General features: G+C 33.4%; 1 protein-coding gene across 1 annotated transcript in view; it reads right to left on the reverse strand.

The window, feature by feature from the left end:
• Positions 1–21,541, reverse strand: part of LOC135134845 (uncharacterized) — a 72,437-nt gene extending 50,896 nt beyond the window's left edge. Inside the window, exon 1 of the mRNA XM_064063699.1 lies at positions 20,702–21,541. Within this exon, the coding sequence (XP_063919769.1) occupies positions 20,702–21,419 (718 nt within the window). The 5' untranslated portion in view covers positions 21,420–21,541. The remainder of the gene's footprint in view (positions 1–20,701) is intronic.
• Between the last annotated feature and the right edge of the window lie 4,774 nt (positions 21,542–26,315).

Here is a 26,315-nt window from a genome sequence, read left to right on the forward strand (position 1 = left end):
GGGTTTGTCATTTGCCGAAATCACTCTTAGCTTAGCAGGTACTAGCCCCGCCCACCCACCCTCTCTTTTCTTAGAGGATTTCTCATTTGCCAAATTACTCTTGTCTTAGCAGGTACTAGCTCCACCCACCCTCTCTTTTTTTAGAGGGGTACTATATACGTATTATTTCCACATCCTTAAAAAAGATTATTTAAAACTCTTAAAAAAAAGACAAGTATCCTCCAAAATTATTTGAAACTTTGTTAAAAACAAAATATCACGATTTTCTCATGTTTTTTCAAAAATAAAATATCAAGGTCCGCCAATATTTTTTTCATGTCCTTAAAACGAAAGACAGGAGACCTCATGACAATTTAAAACTCTTTCAAAAACAAAACACCAAGAATTTTCAAGATTTTTTCATATTAAAAAAAAAAATTGCGCAAGATTATTCCAAATTCTTTCGAAAATAAGATATTAGGTCCCTTCAAGATTTTCTCATATTCTTTCCAAAATAAAATATCAGGCACCTCCAATAATTTTTTCAAGTTCTTGAAACGAAAAACAGAAGCTCCTAAGCTTATTTTCAAACTGTTTCAAATGCAAAACACTAGGAGCCCCCAAGATTTTTCTAATTCTTTCAAAAATGAAACACCAGGGATTCGCAAAACTTTTTCACATAAAAAAATCGCCCCCACAAGATAATTTCAAATTTTTTCAAAATCAAGACATTAGAGGCTATCAAGATTTCTCATATTCTTTCAAAAATAAAATATTAGGGACCCCCCAATATTTATTCCATATTCTTTCTAATAAACAAGACATTAGGAGCCCTCGAGACTTTTTCAAACTCTTTCAAAAACAAAACACTAGGAAAACTCCAAAATATTTTCTAATTATTTCAAAAATAAAACACCAGGAATTCATTCCCAAGATATTTTCACATTAAAAAAAAGCTGCAAACAAGATTACTTCAATTTCTTTCAACAAAAACGTTCAAAGGCTCTCTAGATCTTCACATAATCTTAAAAAAGTTAATCAGGGACGCCAACATTTTTTTAAATTTTTTAAAAAAGATATTTGGGGCGCCTGAGATTATTTCAAACAATTTCAAAAATAAAAGGCCACTGTTACATCAGGGATTCCGAAGATCTTAATTTAATAAAAATCATCCCAATTAAAGAAAAAATTAGCCATCAATTATTATTTATAATAATTCTGATATTCCTAGATGTTTTATTAAAAAAAAAGCTGAACAATTTTACAGCTTCTCATTTGCCAAAATCACTCTTATCTTAGCAGGTACTAACCCCACCCACCCACCCTCTCTTTTCTTAGAGGATTTCTCATTGGCCAAATCACTCTTATCTTAGCAGGTACTAGCCCCACCCACCCTCTCTTTTTTTAGAAGGGTAAGATTATTTGAAACTCTTAAAAGACGAGTATCCTCCAAGATTATTAGAAACTTTGTTAAAAACAAAATATCACAATTTTCTCATGTTTTTTCAAAAATAAAATATCAAGGACTGCCAATATTTTTTTCATACCCTTAAAAAGAAAGACAGGAGACCTCATGACAATTTAAAACTCTTTCAAAAACAAAACACCAAGAATTTTCAAGATTTTTTCATATCAAAAAAAAAAAAATTGCGCAAGATTATTCCAAACTCTTTCAAAAACAAGATATTAGGTTCCTTCAAGATTTTCTCATATTCTTTCCAAAATAAAAAATCAGGGACCTCCAATAATTTTTTCAAGTTCTTGAAAAGAAAAGCAGAAGCCCCTAAGCTTATTTTATTTTCAAACTGTTTCAAATACAAAACACTAGGAGCCCCCAAGATTTTTCTAATTCTTTAAAAAATGAAACACCAGGGATTTCCAAAATTTTTTCACATTAAAGAAACAAGACATTAGAAGTTTTCAAGAATTTCTCATATTCTTTCAAAAATAAATATTAGGAACCCCCAATATTTATTTCAAAAACAAAACACTAGAAAGACTCCAAGATACTTTCTAATTAATTTAAAAATAAAACATCAGCGATTCCCAAAATTTTTTCACATTTTTAAAAAAAGGCTTCTATTTTTTTTTTCATATTAATACAAAGGGTGCGAACAAGATTACTTCAATCTCTTTCAACAAAAAAAAAAACACCAAAGGCTCTCAAGACTTTCACATATTCTTCAAAAAATAAGATATCGAGGACACAAAATTTTTCATATTATATCATATTATAAAACACCACCGTTCCCCATTTCAAATTCTTAAAAATGGGGCCCCGCAAGATTATTTAAAACTCTTTCTGAAACAAAATATCAGGGGCTTCAAAAATGTTTTTCACACTTTTTGAAAAAAAAAAAATTTTTGGATCCTCTGCGAATATTTCAAACTCAAAGCACTTAGAGCCTCCAAAACCTTTTCTAATTCTTTCAAAAATAAAGCCCCAGGGATTCCGAAGATTCCACAGGCTTGACAAAAGGCGGCCACAAGATTATTTGAAACTACTTTAAAAACAAAATATCAAGATTTTCTCATATATTTCAAAAACAAAATATGAGAGATGATTTTTAGAATTCTAAGTGTTCGATTTATTAACAAAAATATTACCTGATAAAACTGCTTCCAGAACATTCTTAAATATTATACATATCAAAAAACATTGATAATTTCGTTTTTTATAAACCACGTAGTTTTAAAAGTTACTAATTACTAAATTTAAGACATGTTCATTCACTCAAACTTTAATTTCACCTGCGTTCGTTATTTCCACACACGCAATTTAAACTTTCTTTTTCCACAGAACGTTAAGAAAATTATTACCGCATATCACCACAAACACCAATTTATTGACTTAGCAGGGGCGCCGTTTCGATTTTTCACCCCTCTTTTGTTAATTGCACGTATCAGTGTGTCATTATTGGGGTGAGAAACACTAGGGGCGACTTGAATAAAACTGTAGGTTTTTGCCGGCATTAGTTTAAATGTCCAATTTAACACAAGAAGTTTAAAAAAAACACCTAATGAAAGCAGCGCACATTAATTTCGAGAAAAATTGACACGCTATAACGCTGAGAAAATTAATTATAAGTAATTATTATAATTAATTACTAACGGTCGAGTGGATATAACTGGACTGGACCCGCAGTATCCATTAGACACACCACTTTAGTGTTATGTAACCCACAATTATGAATATTTTATAGCGCTGGCTATCATCTTATCTCCACCGTGGTGAATTCCTTGAAATTATGAAAAATCGGCGATTGTTCAATGTTTCGTGTTACTCGTTTGTGTTTAAATTAATTTATTGCACATTTGTGATGAAAAGTTTATATTCTCTGGTTTTATTGCTTTGATATGCATCGCATCTACAGCAATTCTTTGAGCAACATTTAGCAGCTTTATGGCATCATGACCAAATAAGCTATTCTTCGCCATATTAAAGTTTTATGGTCGAATTACAAGAGAAAATCCTTTGTAGTCTGTGGTGTCCACATTATAAAGCTATAAACGAACGAATAAACGTGACATCTTTTAAGCAAATATAATGGAAACAGAAGCTCGTGTAACCTTTGTCCACAATCTGCAAGCCAAAATTATCGAGAGATATATTCGACCGAGAAACTTCTCCAGGATCTACGAGTATAATATTATGAATCTGACGTTTAATAGCAGTCGGGTTATACTTATTTTGTAAAAAAGTGCGTGCAAACAATGTCGTAGTAACATACATCCGGTTGACAGACAATCAGCTAAATACTATATAATCAAGGGACCTTAAAACGTCCACCTCGTTGACATCTTCATCGAAAATTTCGCCTCAGTCTACCCATTTACCTGTCGCGGAAGTTAAAAATGATCGCCCTTTCTATTATTAAGTTAATAAATTGTTCCTCACGTCACTAATGACTGATAACAAGCCCCCGTTCCTTATCATTACTCTTTGTGCACGTGCTTATTACTTTTACCATTATGTACACTCCATAAACCCTCTAGCAAATATTCTCCACTCTCTTTCCGATTCCGGTAGACTTCTCTCACTTTACGATCCCGAGCCCCGTAATTACCCCCTCTCCTCTCCCCACCACCAGAAAATCATTACCTAATTAAGCCCCATTTACATCGAAAATAATTAAGGGTCGTGCGCAGGAATATCGGACGTTATCGAGGATCTGTTGCGTGTTCTGGGCATCCGTCCCGGGTTCGGAGAACCCACGTAAGAGACTTACGTGGTGCAAGTTTTCAGTGGTCACTGCAACGCAAGCGGTCGATAAATCACGAAAAGTAATAATATATCAGTCAATTAAAGCAGTGATTTAGTACACTTTTGCCTTACTTTTGTTTTCACGTGTACATAAGGTTCGATATTCTCGGGTCGTTCGTGTCTGGTAATCACACTGTCACTGTTGGTGGAGGAAATGTAATTGAAATTCGCATTTATAACCAGACGTCGGTTTCTTATTCGGGGGAAATTAACTACCGGGTGACACGAATTACTGGAATTTTTGGGATAAGTTACGTTGGGAGTTGATTTTAGGGAAGATTTTTAAGAAGCGGATGATATAATAATTTTTGGGATGATTTTGCAAAATAAAATGAGAAATTCAATTTTCATCAGAAACCCCCAAGATCTTTTAGAATTCTTTCTTAATTCTTTTCTACAACTTTTTCACATTCTTGAAAAAGAAGAAATTTCTCAATTGAAGTGGGGTGGGTGGGTGGGGCTTATCTTTTGATTTTTGTTTCTTTATTAATATTCGAAATCTTCTTTCTACAACAATAAACTTAAAACATTGTCAAAATGGTACATTTTCGTAGAGAAGTGTATTTTTTAAAACGGCAAAATATAAGCCCCGCCCATCCGACCTACCTCAACTGTGATGATGTTTCATGCATATTTTGCTTTTCTTTTAGTATACGTAAATTTCTTTTCATAACAAGAAACTGAAAACAAGTTTGAGATAGCAAAATTTTGTAGGGAAATACAATTAAGCTCCGCCCCCTGGTTCACGACCAATAAAAAAATCATCAAAAAACCAAACAAATCACCATTAGGAACCTCCAAGACCTTTTCGACTTTACGATTTTTTTTAATTCTTTAAAAATTAAGATATTAGCTTCCCTCCAAGTTTTTTTGAAACTCTTTTAAATGCAAAACACCCCCAATGAGCCCCCAAGATCTTTTTTATATATATTTTTTAAATAAAATGTTAAAGATCCTCAACATTTTTTCTCATTTTTAAGAAGAAAGGTACCAGGGGCTATCAAGTTTTTTATTTTTATTTTCCGAGCGTAAGCTAAGGAAGTATAGTAATCGAGTCCATCGGACGAAGTGCCACATTTATGTTTTCTCGATGTTTCATGATTCCCACAGTACGAAAAAAGTAGTGTCAGGTTTCCGTCTGTCTGTCTGTCTGTCTGGTGTCTGTTTCCATTTTTATTAGACAAGTAATCTCCGAAACTGCCGGACTGATTGTTGTCAAAATTTGTATGTATGTTATAAATATCATGTAGATGGTTAAATACTATCCAAAATTTGGATAATCATCCCCACCAACAATTTGATGACGTCATTTCATTGAATTGTATTTTAAAATAATTTTAATGTTATATAAAAATATACTTCTATAGTTGTAGTGTACGAATCCGCTTTCGGTTTTTTCGTTAAACGTTCAAATTTTCGCAAAAAAATTCCAAATTTCCTCGAAAATGTGAAAAACTCGCTTTTATAATAATAATAAAATAAGAATTATAATCAAGAATTGTAATCGAATAAAATAAAATAAAAAAAAATAATATTCACATCATTTTGTTCGACTGTGAATTAATTAAAATCAAACTAATTTCTACGTGACATTCATTCGATGTATTAAGATAAATAAACACTCGAGAATCTTGGATATGTTTCACTGTAATTTAGGAGCGAGGAAAGTTCTGTCGAAACAACTTTCGACAATTTTTTTTTTAAAGGTTTCCAAAAACGAAATATCAGGAAACCCTATCATCTCTTAGAATTCTTCTAAAAATAAGACATCGTTGGCTTCTGGGTATTTTTATATTCTTAAAAAAAACACAAAGAACCCTAAGATTCGAGTTCACGATTTTTTTAATTCTTTAAAAGGAAAGTAGGAAATTTCAAAAAAATAAGTCCGAACGTAACTTCTGGAGGTCAAAATCTACACCCAAAATGTCTTTAGGTAATTTTTGAAGTTAGTCGAAAAGAGGACGAAATTTTCATTCATAAGAAATAAATGAAGCCGAAAAGAATTTCTGGAGATCAAAGTCTACAAAAAAATGTCTTTAGGCAATTTTCGAAGGAGGTCGAAAAAGCCAGAAATTTTCATGTATTGAAGTTTTAAGCTTTTGAAAAAGTTGTATAAAAATTCACAAAATCCTGGGAAATAAATCTCTACCTGCTCAGTTCGAAAAATATGGAGCAAAAGTTTGAAAAATTAAATTGGTATGGCAAAATTTTTAACAATACTTCTGAAGGTCAAAGTCTACAAAAATTTCTTTAGGTAATTTTCCAGTGCGGTCGAAAAAAGCTGGAAATTTTCATAAAGGAGAGTAATGAAAAATTGAGCTTTTGAAAAAGTTCCCTAAAACTTCACGAAAAATGGTGGGATGCAGATCTCGACGTGCTCATTCGAAAAATATAGCGTATTTATTGCCTTCGAGACCGATTTTTGAAAAATTAGGTTTGAATAAACAAATTTTTGAAAATTCTAACACTTACCATAATTCGTATTGAAAATTCTGGTAAAATGGTACAAGGTTCTCAAAAAACGAAGCCGAAAATAACTTCTGGAGGTCGAAGTCTACAAAAAAAAAATGGTTTTGGTAATTTTCGAAAGAGTTTGAAAAAAGCCCGTAATTTTCATTTATTGAAATTTTGAACTTTTGAAAAAGTTGTCTAAAAATCTACGAAAAATTCAGGGATGTATATCTCAACGAGCTCATTCGAAAAATATAGCGTATTTATTGTCTGGGGAAGATTTTAGAAAAATTAGGTTTGATTGACAAAATTTTTGAAAATTCTAAAAATTGCCATATTTCATACTGAAAATTCTAGAAAAATGGCAGGAATTTCCAAAAAATGAAGCCAAAAATAATTTCTGAAGATCGAGGTCTACAAAAAAATGTCTTTAGGTAATTTCCGAAGTAAATCGAAAAAGCTCGAAATTTTCATAAGGGAGAGTATTGAAAAATTGAGGTTTTGAAAAAGTTCTCTAAGTAAAAATCAACGAAAAATTCTGGGAGTCAGATCTCGATGTATTCTTCGAAGAATATCGCGTATTTACTGTTCCGGAGCAAGATTTTTGAAACATTAGGTTTGAAAGACGAAATTTTTAAATATGCTAAAAATTTGCGGATTTCATTTGAAGATTCTGGAAAAACGGTAGGAATTTCCCAAGAAATGAAGCCGAAAATAACTTCTGGAGGTAGAAGTCTAAAAAAAATGCTTTAGATAATTTTCTCAGGAGCTCGAAAAAAGCTCGAAATTTTCATGCACTGAAATTTTGAGCTTTTGAAAAAGTTGTCTAAAATCGACAAAAAATCCTGGAAAATAGATCTCGACGTGCTGATTCGACAAATATAGTGGTTATTGTCCCGGAGCAAGACTTTTGAAAAATTAGCTTTAAATGAAGTTCCTAAAAATTTGCGTATTTCATATTGAAGATTCTACTGGAAAATGATAAGAATTTCACAAGAAATGAAGTCGAAAATAACTTCTGGGGGTCAGTCTACAAAAAAAATGCTAGGTAATTTTCGAAAAAGTTCGAGAAAAGCTCAAAATTTTCTTGCATTGAAATTTTAAGCTTTTGAAAAAGTTGCCTAAAAATCTAAAAAAAAACCCTAGGAAACAGATTTCGACGTACTGACTCGAAAAATAAAGAGTGGTTATTATCCCAGAGCAAGATGTTTGAAAAATCACATTTATGACAAAATTTTAATAATTCAAAAAACTAACATTTCATACTGAAAATTCTAGAAAAATGGTACGAAATACTTGGAGGCCCCCAAATATCTTTGAAACTCTTTCAAATACAAAACACTAGGAACCCTCAAAGTACACCAGGGGTTCCCATGTTCTTTATTACACACTTCTATAAACAAAAATCAGAAAACTCTAATCTTTTTGAATTATTCTAAAAATAAGACACTACCCGCTAGATATTTTTATATTCTTTAAAAAAAGACACCAGAATGCTTAAAATTACTTTAAAATCAAAGCACCATCAGGAATCTCCATGACCTTTTCGATTCGAATTCAAGATTTTTGGCCCCAAATTTCTTTGAAACTCTTTTAAATACAAAACACTAAAAAAAATAAAATATTCTTTAAAAAAAAGAGACACTACCAGGTCATAAGGTTTTGAACTTTTTCAGAAACAAACACCAGGAAACCTCGTGATAGTAGTTATATAGTGGGACTCCTAGCTCAGTTTTACCTCATTCGACCTGAGTTTGGAGCCCCACTACTTTTTATCGAACGTTTGTCATCGCTTTGTGCTTAGGAGGAAGTATACAATTATAAATAAAATATTTAAGTATAGTCAGATTAGTCGAGCGGTCTAAGGCGTTAGATTTAAGCTCTGATGCTCCAAAGGAAGCGAGGGTTCGAATCCCACACCTGACAGTTTTTGTGCGTTTAAATAAAAAACATTTTAATATATTATGTTCTTTATTTAGGAAATATAGAATACAGCGATTTGTAAATATTTTTAGCATTATTTAATGAACAGGAATATTTTTTATTGTTAGATATGTATATGATTATCACATTTGGGATTTCTTTGGTCAACTTCGCAGTGTTCTATGGCTTCCACATTAACAATTTTGGGACAGTCTTTTCCTAGCGAATCCTCTTCGAATTCTTCTAAAAATAAGCCACCATTGCCCCCCAAGTATTTTCATATACACATTTAACAAAAAATACACTAGGATCTCTAAGATTCTTTAAAACTCTTTCAAAACCAAAACACCATAAGGAACCCCCAAGATCTTTTAGACTACTTTCAATACACCAGAGATCCTACGATTTTTTCACATACTTTAAAAAGATTCTAACAGGGAGACGAAGTTTGTGTAAAAGTCTTTACTAATTCTATTTTCATAGTCTTTAAAAAAGAAGACCCCTAAGATTCTTTCAAAAACAAAACACCATCAGGAACCTCCAAGATCTTTTCCAATTCACGATTTTTTAAAATTCTTTAAAAAGAAAAACTATTTTAAATACTAAACGCCAAGAGACCCCCAAATCTTTTCGACTTCTTTCAATAATAATAATATATCATCGACCCCAAAACTTTTTCACACTCTTTTAAAAGAAAGAAATTAGAGTCTCCCAAGTTTTTTTAAAAAATCTAATTTTCTCAAAAATAGGACACCACAACACCCTTAAATATTTTCACATTTTTTGAAAAGAAAGGCACTAGGACTCGGAAGTTTTTTTAAAAACAAAACACTATCAGGTGGCCAAAATCTTTTCGAATTCATTTTTTTTTTCAAATTTCTTTGAAACCATGTTAAATACATACACCAGGAAATATAGACATTTCCACATTCTTTAAAAAAATACCACGACCCCTAAGATTCTTAAGATCAAAAATATGTAGATCACCATCAAGAATCTCCAAGATTTTTCAGAATTCTTGCGTATGTAAGACACCAGCCCCCCCTCCATAATTTTTTCACATTCTTAAAAAAAGACACTAAGAGCTCCAGGTTTTTGTAAACTTTTCCAAAAAGAAAACAAGACTCTCCAAGATTTTTCGAGTTCTTCTAAATATACGACATAACGACATTGAATATTTTGACATTCTTTAAAAAAAGACAAAGATCCCGAAGATCTTTAAAACTCTTGCAAAACCACCATCAGGAATCCCCAGGATCTTTTAGAATTCTTTAGTACATAATACACCAATGGCCCCTACGAATTTTTTACATTAAAAAAAAACACTGGGACCTCCAGGATCTTTTGTATTCTTCCAAAAATAATCAGGAATCCCCCAAAATTGTTTTTAGAATCTATAAAAAAAATACAAAAACGTCCCAAGATTCTTCCAAATTCTTTCAAAAGCAAAATATCAGTAGCGGTAACATTTTTTCGAATTTTTCAAAAATAAGTTTAGAAGCAAACTTTTTGAAAACAAATCACCCAATATTTGATTATCAAAATCATGACATAAGAGTCAAATTCTTGATGAAGATAAACAAACAATTCTTGTTTAGTTTTTAAACATCTACATAAAAATATAAATCCCAAAATTCCACAGAAATTAGTCCAATTGATTTCGGACAGTTTTTGTTTAATAAAATTTGCAACTGACAGAGAGTAAATAGATAGACAGGCGACTTATAAATAAATAAAAATAAAAAATTTATGACAAAATGACTCGATTACAGAAAAAGAAAGAAGAAATCGGTAAAATATCAATTTAGAGTGCTACAAAGAACATGAAATAAAATTCAACTAAATGGGAATGTAGAATTTTTTTCTCGTGCTGCGAAGGAAATGGAATTATTTTAGGCCACACTGTATGTGTTACCTAAAAAAACTCCACCGCCTAAACCGTCGTGACATAACGTTTAAATTTCCACTAATGTAATTCTCAAATTCCCGCAGGTGTTCACCCATCCGATTCGTCCATGTTTTGATATCATTAAATCTCCATCCCACAAATTGAATCAATTTTGAATTCAATTCCAGCGGAGCCTCCAAATCGATCCGACTTAAAAAAATAAAAGCGGCATATGCACACCCGTTTCACAATCTCACCGACACGGAACGCTCAATCACAACCTGCTTAAGTTAACAAGAAACCGTTGAGTTTTTCATCAATCCTGCGACCTTTTTTTCGAAAAACCGCCGCATTTCACTCTGGGAAAAATGCGAACGTGCGGGCGCATGAGAAAGTTACGTAACCGCTCGGGTGGAATGGTAGACGGTTGTGATCGGTTACAACCACCGCGTTCTCACAATTTAAAAATAATTGCGGTTGGGGCTACGTGTACGGCTACCGAACGCTAAAATCACGCCGACAAAAAATCACAAGACGTGATGATGGTGGTACCGAGCGGCGCGCTACTGACTTTAAACGCGACACGTACTTTACGTGTCTATGGTAGTTTGATGGTAATCGATGGAACACGCCGGGATGGGCTTTTTGCTGGGGTTTTTGCCGGGATGGGCAGATTTCTGCGAAACCGACAATTTAGCGACATTCTTATAAAGTTGTTCGATACGACCGGACGCCGATGGAATTTATACAAAATGTGCACATTGTTTCATCCATCACAAAGTTTTAAAATAACAAATTAACAAAAAAAATGATTCCTGATTGATTTTTATTAAAAGTCCATCATTTTCGGTAAACAATTAATTAAATTGAGGTGATAGGGGCAAAAACTAATTAGATTTAGCATGCAAATGTCACGATATTTTGTATCACTAACATGAATATTTAAGAAATCGACACAAATCAAACAGCGCCTTTCTTGACAAAGCAAAGAAAGGCTAAATGAACTAAAACTGATTCATTTCTGCTATACTGATTTGGCTGTGCCGAAATTGAATTGAAAATTGGATCAATTTATGAGATGGAAATGTATCAGGACATGAAAGAATCGGACGGGCGAACGAACACCTGCGGGAATTTGAGAATTACATCAGTGGAAATTTAAATGTTGTGTCACAACTGTTTGGACGGAATTAATTTATTTTTTAAAGATGCGTTGTTGACAAATTTATTAGATGGAGTGACGAGTCATAAATTAGAATGTGAGGATAATTTCCACTCATGGTCGGTGTTTAATAAGCTGATGCAGTTTTAGAGCTCTTTCGAATGCATTACATTAGAATTTTAAGAGTTTTGTGAGTGAGGAATCGATTAAGGTACGGAGGTCGTGAAGTCGTAAAAGAAAGGTCGAGCTTGTGGTTGTGTTTTTATTTTTGACTCGTGGTCTGTGATTTACCGACGAACTGCAGTGGATATTTATTTCTGAAATTTAAGAAATTTTTTTGATACGTCATTTTTTTCCTTGGAGTGCATTCATCGCTCAGATCGCATCATCCGAATCCTTCATTTTCCCGCCGCCTCGCCGCCGCTCCCTTGGTGGTTTCCGTTTTTCCTTCATATCCAATTAGCTCTCGAGTGTTAAATCAATGTAATAGCGCGTCCGCACCGAAAACAGACCTCTCATTGTCGCTCCTCGGTCCAAGAACACCACAACAAAAACTCCATCGTCTTGGTGAGTGTGTGATACCGCATAATATAAAGTTGTTGGTCACTCAATTAGCCAGAAAACGCTCAATATTCAGTACCATCGGCTTCTTTGACCATCTAGCTCTCCAATTAGTGTGAACCGTCGCTCGGGGCATCCGCGGCACCTTTGATCTCGAAAAATACCTGCCAACGCTGAGACTGTGACGGTCCGCGCCTGTGCCGCGGCCGAACGGCCACAGTCTCCGCACACCGTCGGCGAGAATGTGAAACAGCATCGTCCTCTCGCGCTTCGACGACGTCACAGTCTGGCGCTTTCCTTCGTTTTTTCTCCGCGTGTATCGCCAGTTTAACTTAATCACATTCTTAAGTCACTGATACGGACGCTTGTAATCCGAAAATCTTGTAAGACAACGTTTCGAACGCATTCTTCGGATTGATCTTTGATTTAATTGGTGATGGCAGGACATTAATTTGACAAGCTGCCGGGTAATCTGATCGGGTTTTTTCGGGGGTATTGTTGTTGGCTAATTAGTTTAATTGCCACTTTCCTGGGTTCTATTATCGATCTATTAACTAACCACGGCAATTTGCCCATCAGATTGACGTTTCAAAGGTCGGGAGATGGTATTTGGGAAATTTCGACTAAGGAAGGTGGGGGAAAATTGGCGTGCTAGGTGACAAGGGTGGTCCTTTACACTTTCGAATGTCTATTAGAGAAAACTACTTTTTATTGGTCACTATGGATCCGATGTCTTTGTCAAAAATATGAAGCACGAATTTGAACTCTACGTACAAAGAGTGTAGAAACCTCATTATCCCAGCAGGATTAATAAAAATAAAAGTTGACCATAATTAATTATATCCTATTTGGTGTATTATTCGAACACCTGTTTTTATTACTGTTATAAAGCAGCCTTTCCCAAACTTTTTTCTCTCTTAACTTAGTAATCATTTTTGCCCCCTTTTGCTCAGTTTTAGCTCGAAATTATTTGTTTGGTTCTACATAACCGAAATCGGCTGATGCTATTTCCACTTATAGCTATGACTAGTTCTCATAAAATATGCTAATAAACAGATCCCATAACCACTTTATTTAAAATTAGAAAACTGACAAAATATAATTTTACTCAACTTTTTTAACACAGCGAAATGGAAAAATTATTAATTATTATTGATGGTGTCCACCTTGAAATTAAGTTTAATTAATATTGAATTGAAATTAAGATTTTAGGAAAACAATTACCTCGCAGTGATTGCGGTACAAATCAATTAGATCTCGCATGTAAATAACATGACATAGTTTACAGCGAATATAAATATTTTAAAAAATCGAATTGAAAAAGCACAAGTTTTTCGATAATTCCCCAAAATAACAACCTCTAACATAAATACGAAGTATACACAACCTAAATGAATTTTACGGTTATGTTTTAATTTTAAACTGAAGAGTGACTATTTCTCTATCAATATTTACTCGTAATAACGTTTTTAATAGATTTTACTACACACTTTGATCCCCTTCAAAAATAAATCGTTTGAAATTTCCTTTGCACAGGATGCAGAAGTTTACGTCAATAAAAACAATATAAATGAATATCGCGGAATAAAAATCGCGTATTAATCTCAGGTGAGATTTTTCAATTTGCTTCTCGCTCTCCTATTGTTCAGCGATAGCAATCAAGCTTAATCGTTTCTTAATAAAATCCTCATTTTTTATGCATCGTTGGACACTTATCTTTGCAATCGCACTTTTAATATTTCATCGAACAATTCAATAATAGCGCCGTGGCTTAGATTTATGGGAGAAACTAAAAACAGCCCAGCATTGGCACCTCGGGCCAAATTATATAATCGATACGGCACGGATATTCCCGACTTGAGACCTATTGAAACTTAATGGAGCCATAAATCCGGTTGCCAAATCGAACAAGTGGAGCACATTCGATGTAGTTTATTAGAAAAGTATCGAATAGCAGCGGAACAACTTCATTTAAAAAAAGTACCGACTTCTATTATAAAAATACCTCCGTCAATAATAATCAGGTGTTTCAAAGCCTCAAATTAAAACTGGCCGCCGTGTGAGGTCCTCTCTCCGATCAATAGGAAGCGGCAAACTTTCTTCGTAATGATCCGGGAGATTCATCCATCACGGCGAATGAGGCGGCGACCAGCACGACTTGTGTAACGGTGCTAAGGAAATTTTTGGCGTATCGAGCGGCTCCTAATACACACATCAAAGTCTGAAAAGCGATCATTTGCATATGTAATGCGAAATCGTTAGGAGAGAACGAAAAGACCCACGAGCAAGGTGTCAGAAAACTTCTAAGTACTTTATAATTGCCGGGTGGAAACGCGCCGCGAAACACATAACTTATAATAACAAGGACTGGACTAGGATGGTTAAAAACGGGTTTATTTTTAAACGGAGACGTGGGCCGAGGAGCCCTTGGAAACGACAAGAATTCGATGAGTGGCGGCCGAGGAGCGGATCGCCGATGTAAGATTTATGGGCCTTTAAACGAAGTAGCACAGTAAAAAATCGATGCAATTTTGCTGATATTCTACCAGTTCAGTTAATATTCACTGCAATTACAATCGCTTTTTTACACGGGATTGCCAGGGTTTCACGCTGATGCTCTTCATCCGGCTCAGCTGGACCAAAGCATAGCTAATCAACTTCTTCGAGATTATAAATCGTTTATTTTTCGAGAAATCGGATTCTGTGAAACGTTAAGAAAACATAAATTACTTTGTATATTATAGACTCTGAAAGTGAATTTGCGTTTTGCCGCCTTTTTGAAAACGTTCATATACTTACACTTTGGTCCATCAAAGGCTTGTTTACAAGGAGTTTAAAATCGAAAAGTGTACTTATAACCACCAATTTTTAAGTTATTTTAATGCAAGGTGATGAATTGAGGACCATATATGGTGTGCAATAAGCGACAAAATTGCCATGCTTGCGACATATATTTAATCTTGAATACAGACTGCGTTGTTAATTTTCACACCAACGAACGCCCTTATTATGTCAGTGCATACTAGTATCAGATCGTCAGATAAGTTTTAAGGAGAGGCGGCACCTGAATAACAATTATTTTCTTATAAATATCACCTTTGTGACCACCAAGAAAGAATCCCAAATGTCTTTTTTTTTTTGAAAACGGAATATATATCGGTGCTAGAAATCATAATAACAATATAAAGAATAATTACCAATAATTATGCTCTCACAACATCCTTAATAATTACTGAATTTATTATATTTGCATTTGCACAGTGCAACAAGGAAGTTTAATAGTCAGAACTACTCCAGGAAGATGGAAATTAAAAAGAAAAAATAAAAAAGTATTAAAAATATTCCACCCTGTATAATCGTTTTTTTTTTGAGCCAACTTGAATAAGAATCGCAATTATGAAAACGAATATTTTCACCTGAAATGTAACTAATGCTTTTTTAGGCACTTCTGAAACATTTTTAAAGGAGAATTAACATTTTTTGGGGGTTAAAGAAAGCAAGAGTTCATTTATTATTTCCAGAAAATTTTTATTTTAGACTGTCAAATTAGCATTTCCGAATATCCGTCGTCTATTTGTCGCATATTGGAGATCGGTGATCTTGAAAACTACTAGACTGATTGTTAGGAAATTTTAGTGTCATTTTAGCATGACAAAATACACCAAGATTTGCCTAATCATCCCCACCAAAAATTCGATGACGACAGCTCAAAATTTTGCTAAGTAATATGCTTCTACGCTGTGATTTATTAATTCACCCACATTTTTACCTTTGTGTGTGCTGAACTTTCAAATAAAATTAAAATTATACAACACACATTATTTGCAATTGAACTTAGGAATTTCAAAACCGATGACTCTGAAATTTTGGGTATACTTTAGGACTATCACAAAACTGGTAAATCGGCCATTCACATCAACATTTTGCGTAGTAAATATTGTTTAAATTTTATAAAGTAACTTACACCTGAACTGGTCGTTTATGAATCCGCCTTGATTTGTTATTTGATTACGAAATTGTTCACCGAATATTTGCCACATGTTTCATAGAACCGATATCCGTCTTGCGGGAAATCAGTACGTTGTGGGCTAGTGGCTGAACTTTAGCTCTGCCGAGTGGGTTGGAATCCCATCCTAGTCAACTTTTTTATTGAATTTGTTGAATGTTTGACTTCAGGTGTTCGGGACGTTCTGTCTAAACAACTTTAAATCATTTTTTTTATATAAGATGTTCCAAAAAATTAGTAGAATTGTTTCATAGATTAATTCTAAAGCGGTTTCCTTAATTTTTCCAATATTCTGGGTACACAGTATTGTTGCTATTAGTGTTACATTGTACGTACCAAATCTGATATTATATTTATCGCTATTAAAAAACTGATGATGTATTTTTATAGAAAGACTTAAATTTTATACCGGGTGATTTTTTAAATTTCTGTTTTAGTTACCTATAATGTTTATATCAACAGTGAAACTGAAACTGATGACATAAGCAAGTGTCATGGGTAACTAGAGCAGAAATTTAAAACATCACTCTATATTTGCCTAAGAAATTGGATTTCTTTAAAACGAAGTGTCCTTTGGGAGAGAGGAAAAATGCGTCTAAATAACTTTATATAATTTTTTTTCTTTTGAAATAATTAGGCTTATTGTAATAACTTCATAGGATGTGTTTCAGATTTATTCTTAAAATTAATTCTATAGAAAACTTACCTGTCCAAGTATTTGTTTTCACTATACTTCCGATTTTTATTTTATTCACATATATTTTTAACCGGTAGCGTTTTATTATGTACTTATTTAAAATTTAAACCCGAATTTTGAATTTTTAAACAAACAGTAGAATTTTAACATACATACCTATACTTATTTACACATATGAAATTTCCAATATCAAAAATCTACTTTGTTCAGTTGTTGAAAATATAAAAAACGAATTTCAAGCGAGTATTTTTTTTAAGATTACATGAATGTCATGACGTAGGTACTGTGACATTTTTCTCTGTATATGTTTTAGATTTGGGCTCTGTATAATCCCAGAAATAAATGAATGAAACTTTTTCCAGTGCAAAACAATTGAGTTTTAAAGGTTGTATCATAAATTTATGTAAAATTATGACCGTTTCTTAGTCATATGACTACAACAAATTCAAAAACATTGTCGAAAACAAAAGAAAGTCGTTTCTCTGAGAATAAACGAATGACAATTATAAGACATAAAACCCTGAAAATGAAAAACTACAACAAAATTATACTAAAGTAAAACTCGCTATTTTCACTTGAAGATTTATTCGACTCAGATGATTTCTTGTAGCACTGGAACACCAAATTTGCGAACAGTGCTGTAGGGGTTTTTAAATAATATATTATTAACCAAATGTTTTTGCGTAAAACCTCAATTATACGGACTTTAAAGGTTGACTTGAAAGGCGTGGTTTACGATAAAGCATAAATAAAACATAAATATGTAAAAAGGACATGTCCAAAAGCGTTAATGCTTACCTACGACAAATTACCGAAAAAACATTGTATGTTTAACCGGTTACGAATTAGCAGAAAGATTTCGATTTTTCTTTTTTAAACGTCACCGCATTGAAATTTCTAATTAAGATCCTTTAATGGCACTCCTCTAAAAACCCAAATAAAAATGAGGGAATTTGGCGGCTTCCTAATTGATCTCTCGGACTAGACCAGCCACAGACAAAAGCAATTAAAACATGACTCTGCTGTTTCCGTCGATGTTAAAAAACGATATTTTAATAACGTTTTTCTGCTATGCTAATATCACTTTTAAATTATCCAGTGATACTATTGAATCCAGTGAGTTAAAAATCGTCGAGGCATTGTTTGTAAGCGACGGCAGAACAAAGCTCTTGTATATATTTACACATTCTTAATGTGGTAGCGATTACACAATTCACAATAACAACACGAACAAATGTTTGTGCAAAATCGATAAAATGTTTCAAAATGTGAAAAGTAGTTCAGTGGTTGATTGCCTAGGCGCTACCGTTGCCTATGCAAATAATCAAACTGTATCGATCGTGAAACTGTTTGTTTTGGCAGCAGTGGTAAATGGTTAGACATACTTAAATGTTTAATCATTCATTTAAAATTGCTGCTTGTTTGTGACATATAGGTATTAAAGTATATTAATGATCCTGATGATGTTCGTAGCTACTGGGAGATTTTTTTGTGTGAGGTTCGATTCCAGTTCTAGTCTGCATTAATAATAAGTCGAAACGTTAAAGGTTAGATTTATTTATTGGACATGACATGATTTAGTTTTGTTTTTTGAAACAATAATATATCTCTTCGAAAGCATAAATATACGGAGATTCGGTAACTTCGTTGTTTATATTCACTCCTTAGTCACTCTAAAGATTTACAACTATATTTTAGTGAACTATGGGATGCCTAGAGTCCGTTGTTTTAATTGCATGCTCAAAATTATTCTGTTGTATACTTGACCAAGAATTTAAATTTGTTTTTCATGGTTTATTACGGTTTGCTATGTAAAGTTTTTTTTAATTTGGTAATAGCCTGAACCACAACTAAAATACAGGTTCTCGACGTTCGAGAATTTTTCTTTGTAGAATTTTTTGGTGTATATGATAATGAACAACACTTATCTGCTAATTGCTCGTAATTTTTTTTCATTCTTCAAATTCCGGGTTGTTCAAGTTGTAGAAAAAAATTTGCGTATACGTATCATTTAAAAGACAATAATGTATACCCCCAGGCAGAAAAAAAAATGGCAAAAAATGATATAAGCTGCAAATGTAAGGTAATTTTGAAGAAAATTTTATGTTTACAGTTGGCTCTACATTTTGCACCTATTTTTGTATGTCAATTACCTACATCAAAAATAGCTATCTAACGTCAAAACCTACTCAAGCTATAACAACACATTTTTTGATCGCACAGTATAAGAGTACAGAACGTACAGCATAGAACACGTTCTTTGACGACGTTAAAAAATTTCTTCACAATAACTGCAGCAGATGTTAGAAGACAAGTGATTAAAAATTTTTGTATGGATTATTATGCTAAGAATAGAAGATCCAGTGGTTCTAAAACTTGAAATAAATGGGAGATAAGTCTTAAGTTTTCAACTATGTATAATTAAATGATCAACTCTGGATTTTAGATTTAAAAGTAATTTCTTTTCAACAATATTGTAATACCAGAACGCATTTATCATTCTTAATTTCAACCAAATACACTGATAGAACTTGTATACCGCACTGTCAAAAATTTCAACTGAAGTTTTAAAGCCTAACCAAAACCTTTTTTTTTTTCGTCTGGTTTTGTGTTAAAGCTTGATACCTTTCTCATTGTTTACCACTTTCAAAAATTCCGCGAAAATGGTTAAAGCAAATATCAGCAGACAGTTAATTTAAATTAAATGAGAACAGAATGACTAGTGGTTTCAAAAATTTTTTGTGGCTTGATAAGCTAAAAAGATAAAACGCTTCCCATTACTATTTTTTAATGAATTCGTCTCTCCTATACATATATAGCTGTTACGTACAATTCTGAGAAAGTATAACTTGTTCCGGAGCATTTATTTTGCTTTCAAATATTAGTTACATTTGAAAAATTTACATTATGTTGTAGACGCAGGTGGAGGCAGGTTTGAATGTGAACAGTGGTTCAAATCGCTTTTTTGTATTTTTGAAAACAACTACGATATTTTGACAAATGTTTTGTATATAAAACTTCTGGAACACAATAATAAAAATATACAGTATTGACATAAAAATTACTGTACTCTTTAAAATATTAATTTTCCACTTGTTATACGTAAATACATATAATTTACAACACGTATTTTTTAAAATTACAATGTGTACATATTTTGAAATTATGGAATATAATTATTGCGAGATTAAATTAATATTAATAAAGTGTGATAATAATATACATGCTCAATAATACAAGACATACAAAGTAGATATTCTTACAGTTGGAGCTTTAAAACATTTTTTTGTTATTGTGTTTCTATACAGAATTAGGTGTGTTACTTAAATCGTTTGTTATTCAAACACACCAATTAAATAACAATAGATCCAATTAGATATAGTCTAGTAGCGAAGACTAATTGATTAATTGGACACAAAAAAAATCCCAAAAGATAAACTCATATCGTTAGTAAACATTTTTAATATTTTAAACCAAAATCTAACTGAAGTCTCATATATGGAAAAAACCATGAGGAAACTACTGTTCTCATTTATTTTAATCACCATCCCGTGTGAATATTTAATTTAATTTTTTGCTTATTATAGACAGTAACACAATAATTTACTTTTCGATTATCATCGTTCTTATTAAAAATTAATTCCACAATGAATAAAAAAACAAACAAACAATAACACAATTCTATTTGGTTTTTTGACGTTCCAATACAGCGTGTTTTTGCAACAACTCTTTTTCTTGGTGTAATTTGACTTCACAAAAATTCTACTCACCAGCACTAGTCTCCCCTGAGCTCGAATCAAACGTCTTCGACGTCATCTGGAAGAGCGCATCCAGTGGCGTCGCCCCCGGCTGCTTCCCCTGTTGTCTGTGCCTCTGCGCCGCCGCTGGCACAATATCCGGCGAACAACAATCGCTCGCGACACTCGAGGACCTATCACTTCCTGTTTCCGACGTGTAGCTCGCATTAAAAGTCGCGAATTCCGGCCTCAACAACGCCAACTGCTGCACTTTGAGATGCCTGTGAAACGTTTCGAGCCTTTGCTGTGCCTCAACATCAGGGTCTATGTCCCACGGCCTTACGATCCGCGCGTTCTGCGCCTTGGAGGGCTTGTGGTTGAGGATATCCACGATGGAGAAGCTCTTGACTCCGTCCGTCCGCTCCTCGATTTCTACCGTCGGAGAGATTCTGCGCTCCGTTTCGAGCATTTTGAGCTTCTTCAAGGGCTTGAAGTACTCCTCCGGGTCCGGGTCCGCGTCCGGGCACCTGCAGCCGACGTATCCGGGACTGGACTCCCTCGAGCGCACGGGGCTGGGGCAGCCCACGCTGATTTCGTCGTCCGAGACGAACTTGGGGCCCTCTAGGGCCGGACTGGGCGTCCGCGACGAAATGGGGCTCTCGTACTTGGAACCTAGGTACGGGGACATCTGGTTGGTGGTACTTTTGGGCGATAGGGACTCGCTATCTTGCATTTTACACCACTGGTCCATCGAGTCGCACACACATGTTCACTTTCGATTTTTCGCCGCCATTTTATCTACGGAACCACTTTTTTCTCGAATGAACCCTCTCGTTAGCGGATCGGACCCGACACGTGTTAAACCTTCCTATCTTTAACAGATCTGGTAACAAGTGAACGTCTAGTTGCCAATCTAGTCAACACTGGCTCTTTAGCCGGCCACGCCTACCGTTTAAAATGCGCCCCAATGGCGAGCGGGCAGGAAGAGCGAGGCTCTTTGTAAAAATGCCGACGGACGAGCTGATTGGACGGGGGCGTGGCGTGGGGGATTTCGGCTCTTGTCACGGCCTACCAATCAAGTGTCTAATTTGTATAAAACCGTTTATATCATTTGTTTCTCTGGAGATAAATGGGATTTTGTTTTAGGGGAAGATTTAGCATGTGCTTAATGTAAATTATTTTGGTTTATGGGTGAAGGAGACATGGCTGCTTTCATAAATTCGGATAACTTTATGGAAATTTGGGATCAGAGGCGGCGAGATGGGATCGGAGTGGAGCAGATGGTGATGGGACTAATTAATTGGGTGCATGGGATGAGCGCGGTAGGGAAAAATGTGGCAAATTGCCAAGGCTTTCGTAATTTAAAAAATGACAGATATATTAATACTGCCATCAGTCAGGGATTTTTTTTCTGTTTCTTTGTCTCAGGTTTGGAACGGGAGAGTTAAGTGATGGCTATAAATCAGATGGTGGAAAAGATTGTGCATTCAAAGACATCCTTTCGGGGCTATAAATCACCGGAGTTGTTGCAACATTTCCTGATATTCTGTGGTAATTAGGTTTTTTGGTATCTAGTCCTCGTGAAGATTTTTTTATTGAAGGAGAAAGGTAAATTTGAAGAAACCGATTTTTATCGAACAGAGTTGCTAAAATTTCGGCCAACTGCAAACCTGAAATTTTTTGAACATTATTCAACTAATTTTAATTTGATTTTTTATTATTTATTTGACGTGGTATTTAAGTAGGTAAGGAATTACGTTAAGTAGTTGTCATGTAACAGCTTTTTTGGTAACAGTCTTATCCCATTGCCACTATATTTACGGATTGTTTATTTTCATCATCTTTTTCGAACCTAAGATAAGTATTTTATTTTATATTTCACATTTATAAGTGTAACAAAAACCATATTAAACATGGTAATAAGTAATAAGTGATATATCTATCTGAATTTAAATGTAATGAGAACTAGGCCACAGTGAAACATGTTTTACAAATTAAATTCCACATTTGTAAAATTCATTAGTTATTTTACAAATATTACGCTTATAAAATATTGCTTTTAACAATATCTATTAATGTCAACTACTATTTAATTTGTAGATAACATAATAAGAGTGGCTTTATTTAATTGTGACGTGTCGGCACTTTCCAAATAATAATCAAAGTAAATATTGTAATAAAGTTATTTTGTCGAACTTTTATTGCAAGATTTTTTGTATCCGCAAAGATTGTAGTAGAATACGAAAACGCAGCTTATTTTCCGGTTCTTTAATATTATCGTAAAAGTGGTAAAACTCTGACCAAATTGGTGTGCTCCCCTTAAACTAATAGACAAATTTTGAAAATGCATTTTATATTCATCCCTTTTAAAAAATGTATGACATCATCTTAAAATCATCTGGTGCACACATCTTAAGCTTTTTTTGAAAAATAATAGATAAGGTTGTAAATGTTTTTTTTTTGCTAAGAAAAGACTGATTTTGGCAGATGCTATATTTTCTAGAAAAGTAGTGGGTGATTGGGCGGGGCTACTGCTTGCTTATAAGACTGTAGAAAAAGCGAATTTCAGCTCCGCCCACCTCCTTTCATTGACTTATTTTATTTACTGTATGTAAGATTTAAAACAAAGTCAAAATTGGCCCCACCCACCCACCCCTATTCTGTTTGATGACTCATTCTAAATTCTAAATATCCACTACTAGTTGTCTAGAACTGTATTGCTGTCACATAAAGTTTGGAAATATGGATTATGGATACGTCGGATTCATAGAACCTTTGTGTCTTTCAGAGAAACAATGGTCTCTAAAATAGACACAAATTCATACTTTCGATACATTTGTTCAAAAAATCTGTAATCAAATTTGTCTTAAAAAATAGGCCTCATTCCTGTGGAGTTAGACGCGTTCTAAACGTTTCCACCGTTAGCAATTGATAACAGGTGCTGCAAGTGGCTGATAGATTTTTTTGTTGAGAAGATTTTACTTTAAACTAAAGATCTTGCTTTTACACCTTTTATAATTAACGTTATTCACCTATTTTCCACAAAAAATAACTTTAATTATAGTTAAAATAATAATTTTCATGATGATCAATTTTATGGTTTTACATACACCATAAATTATTCAAATTATAGAGTAAATATTCTTCCTAAGTATAAAATGTTCCATTAATTAAGACTTGTATAACCTGTACTTCGGAAGCACGAAGGCGAAGGAAGTCAAATGTTATTAAAATCAGAATAACGTCTTAAACTGGAAGGTCGGCGTACGATGTCTTGATTATGGCTTAAGGCATCTATTTAATGAAAAATTTATAACTTTATTCATTAGAACAAGTCCTTAAAGTGAAAGTACTGGTGAGTAATGAAGATCCTCTAGAATATATTTATCAGTCTGAGGACTAATATATATTTTTCAATTCTTTCACAAAAATAAATATTTTTTTTATGTAGGTATCCCAGCACGTCCCAATAAAACAGCCATCATTTCTCACAGCACCCCTCATCATCTTTTTGTCCCTCCACCATAGAAAGCGTTGATAGCACATATGATAAATTATGTCCCATCTACCCTAGATTCATTTCGCATAAATATATAATTACCACCACCATGATCGCATATTTAACAGTAATGAATGGGACATTTTAATACCACACACGCTCTCTTGTGTCTAAAAAACCAAATAATGCTAATGGCGGTTATTTATCTCGGAGGTCGTCATTATAATATTTAAACAATGAGCCCCACAATCAAACAATCCGAAAAATGCAGGGGGCGACTGTCACTGTTCTACCATGTGGGTATTTTGAGGCAGTTAAAATTGAATTATCATGGAAATAATTGGGCAATGGTGAAAAGCGCTTATCGTAACCATAAATATGTAAATTCTGGTTTACCTATGGTACTCTGGGAATATAATTATTGTTGTTATTACTATTATTAGGAAAGTTAGGATTTAATGGCGGCGCGATTTAGAACGAGCGATAAAATTGTAATAAACGTGCTGAATTATATTTTATTTACTTTTAATGGGCGATTGTTTAAAACGATAGAAATTGTTGCTTTGTGGCGACAATAATTACGTAATTTTCGGGAGAGTGATAGCGGCACAGGGACGCATTAGGAGTAATCGGGTTTAGTTTAGTGCGGCCTGTAATTTAAGCCTTTGTAGAAGAGGTCGACGAATTTGACACAATTGAAACGTAATTCGTAAATGAGAAGGTGGATTTTGCGGAATAATCGCTACGACGAAGGTCGACGGTTCATTTTTTCTTTTATTTTATACCTAATGGAGTATCAGATATTGTTTGAATCTTGATTATCACCTTCGTTGAAAATTAGTACTTGAACGTCATCCAAATTTGCCTTTCTTATAAAAAAAACAAATGTGGGATTTTTTGTAGGTCGCAGAAATTTGAAAAATCAGAAGTGTGAAAACGAAATCATCAAAAAAAAATGAAAAGGGTTTACTAGGAAAAAATTAAAAAGACCAAAAAAAAAAATACATAGGTACAAAGGGTATAAAAATGTTAACAAATTTGTAGCATATTATATTCGGTAAAAAATTCTTGTGTATTTTTGATACATTTAAATTTGGAAACGGCAAAATTAACATTTGAAAATGTTTAATAGTACGTGTTTTAAAATCGCCTTATTTAACTTTTTATATAATTATAATGTGTACTTGTGATTTATGAATCTACCTTGATTGTGTTTATTATTATATTTTTTAATGTTTAATACGACACTATAGACACTATAATACCTACTAATAACTGTATTACATTTCTAAAATTTCAAAAAAATACGAAGTCGTTTTTGATTTAATGAATCAAATAAACTGCTCATTCATTTTTTTTTTGAGACATTCTGTATAAGCATTTCTAAAAAATATAAATGCATTGATAAAATACAAGTCTATAGCCTCATATTATTTTTCACATTTTAGATAGAATTGATGTAGCAAAATTTTGAGATGACGTCATCAGATTTTTGGAGGAGATAAACAGATTAGCGAGTTTTATGTAAGTATTTACGATAACCTTAAAACGTTGGCAAGATTTCAAAGGAGATATTTTGTAATTTCTAGTTGAATTGTAAAATGTTTTTGGGTTTTTTCCAAAAATCAGGATCTACCTATTAGATAAATTTAAAGATTAGATTTAAATAGGATTTAGCTAGCAAAATTTTGAGATAGAGCGTTTAAATTGTTCAAAAATTTCACAACAATCAGTCCAGTAGTTTCGTAGTTTTTGTGTAACAAACAGATGATATAGGACAAACGACTGACAAATAAACGATAAACAGCAGACAATAGAAATGGGAGACCTATTTTTCACGCTCCAGAAGTTATGATATGTCGAGAAAACATCACCTATCAAAAGCTAACATAGAAGCTTGGGAAATAAAAAGTCAATACAAATTTTTCTGTAGTTTATTCACATTATTTATTTTCCATTAATGTTGATTATAATCTTATTCTATCTCTTAAAATTAACAGTTAATTATTAATTAATACTTAAGTATTAATTTTTCTAGGTACAGGTGGTCTCATAGGTATGTGGTCTATCTATTAGCAAATCTTCTTTCACTATTTCTTAGATTCTACAAGTACCGCCGACATTACGTAGGTAACCTATAAAACAGCA

This window comes from Zophobas morio, unplaced genomic scaffold, assembly GCF_036711695.1.
Source record: "Zophobas morio isolate AGI-343-1 ecotype UQ-CSIRO unplaced genomic scaffold, CSIRO_AGI_Zmor_V1 ptg000004l, whole genome shotgun sequence".
NCBI lineage: Eukaryota > Metazoa > Arthropoda > Insecta > Coleoptera > Tenebrionidae > Zophobas > Zophobas morio.